The following is a 1,710-nucleotide window of genomic DNA, read 5'->3' on the forward strand; positions in this document are numbered from 1 at the left end:
ACCTCCCAACTCCTTACCAATCCCCTTCACCTTCCCACTGTAAAGGTCCTGCATTATCCAAAAATCAGGATAAAAGGAAACAAAGCATCTCAAGTCTCTTGTAAGTTTGGATACAGACAACATGTTATATTTAAAACTGGGAACATATAGCACATTCCTAACAACACAGTTCTCACCAATTTTACTTTCTCCAGTGCACTCAACATCAAGAGAAGTTCCATCAGGTAAATATACCTTTGGTGCATTGCCTAGAATCTCATTATTTATTTTGTCAAGTAGCTCTTTAGTGTGAACCATATGATTGGTCGTACCAGATCCACTATCCACTTTTCATTGTTAATATTTTCATTGGTAATAAAGGCCTTAGTTGTACCTACAAAACCTGAATTTTCACATGTGACCTTGTTGATCAGCTTCAATATTTGATCATATTGTTCCTGTGTAAATGTAATTGGCATTCCCTGTGCTGGACTTGCAGTAGATGCATTCATTGCTTGTTGTCCCTCCTGTGAAGTTGCAGTAGTAAACTGCTTTGTTATTGTCTGCTGCCCTTCATGTGTTGTTGCATTAGCCATATGTTTTTGAGGAAAACCTGTTGCTCTCTTTCTTGCTTTAAAATCAGTTGGATATCAATGCAACTTGTAGCAATTTTCTCTTGTATACCCTTTGAAATTACAATAGTCACAGAATAGATTTCCTCTCCTAGACTTATAATTATTTTCTGAATTTGTTCCTCTGTTTGTGAATAATGTTGTACCATCTCCTAGGCTACAGACTGAGAAAATTTTCCCAAGGCTCTTTGGCTTTCTTCAGAAACTACCATGGAGTAGGCCTTGTTTACTGAAGGAACTGGGCTCATCATCAAAATCTGACTCCTATGTTGACTATATGTTTCATTTAACCCCATTAGAAATTGTAAAAGCCTTTGATACTCAAAATGCTCAGAATAGCTTTTGGATTCTGGGCAGTCTCACCCAGGGCAAGGCATTAATGCATCATATTCTTCCCAGAGATCTGTTAGTTTGAAAAATAAGCAGACACTAAGGAGATCCCCTGCGATCGAGTAGCAATCTCCTTGTGCAAATAGAAAATACGAGATCCATCTACCTTATCAAATTTATCCTTCAAATCAGTCCAAACTTTGTGAGCACTAGATTTATACACAATTCCACTAAGTAGGTCACTACTTACTGCATTCATGATCCACGATAGGACTATCGCATTGCATTTCTCCCAAAGCTCATGTAAGGATCGACCAAATTTATCTTTAGTGCAACGACTGTCAACAAATCCTAGCTTACTTTTACCAATTAGACCTATTTTCATAGATATGCTCCACAACGCATAATTTTCAGATCCAGTCAATTGAATAGAGATCAAAGAACTACATGGAGTGTCACAAGGCTGTAAATACAGAGGATGATGATGATCTATGATTACTCCAGCACTCGTTCCAATAGCAATAGAGTTATCTTCTTCAATCGCCATGGTTGACAAGTTCAGCTGAATTAATCTTTGATTCAACAAATTGCAGATTCACCAGTTGCAAATCAGAAGAAAAAAGAATTTTAGGTCAACTGATCGATGAAAGTTCGGGCAATCAACAACCTTAGAATTGATCTGTAAAACTGAGAGAATCAATCACAGTGAGCATGCATCTAGCTCTCGTGCTCTAATACCATGATGAAGATCGAGAATTAGCTCGATCTA

At 37.6% G+C, this 1,710-nt stretch overlaps 1 protein-coding gene across 1 annotated transcript; it reads right to left on the reverse strand.

The window, feature by feature from the left end:
- Positions 1 to 1,017: 1,017 nt before the first annotated feature.
- Positions 1,018 to 1,488, reverse strand: LOC138878013 (uncharacterized). Its single transcript, XM_070157666.1, has one exon. The coding sequence runs from the start codon at positions 1,486 to 1,488 to the stop codon at positions 1,018 to 1,020; it is 471 nt and encodes a 156-aa protein (XP_070013767.1).
- Between the last annotated feature and the right edge of the window lie 222 nt (positions 1,489 to 1,710).

Source organism: Nicotiana sylvestris, chromosome 9, assembly GCF_000393655.2.
Source record: "Nicotiana sylvestris chromosome 9, ASM39365v2, whole genome shotgun sequence".
Lineage (NCBI taxonomy): Eukaryota > Viridiplantae > Streptophyta > Magnoliopsida > Solanales > Solanaceae > Nicotiana > Nicotiana sylvestris.

Excerpts from the sequence above, each read along its gene's own strand:
- LOC138878013 (XM_070157666.1), bottom strand. The coding sequence starts at position 1,488 with ATGGCGATTGAAGAAGATAACTCTATTGCTATTGGAACGAGTGCTGGA.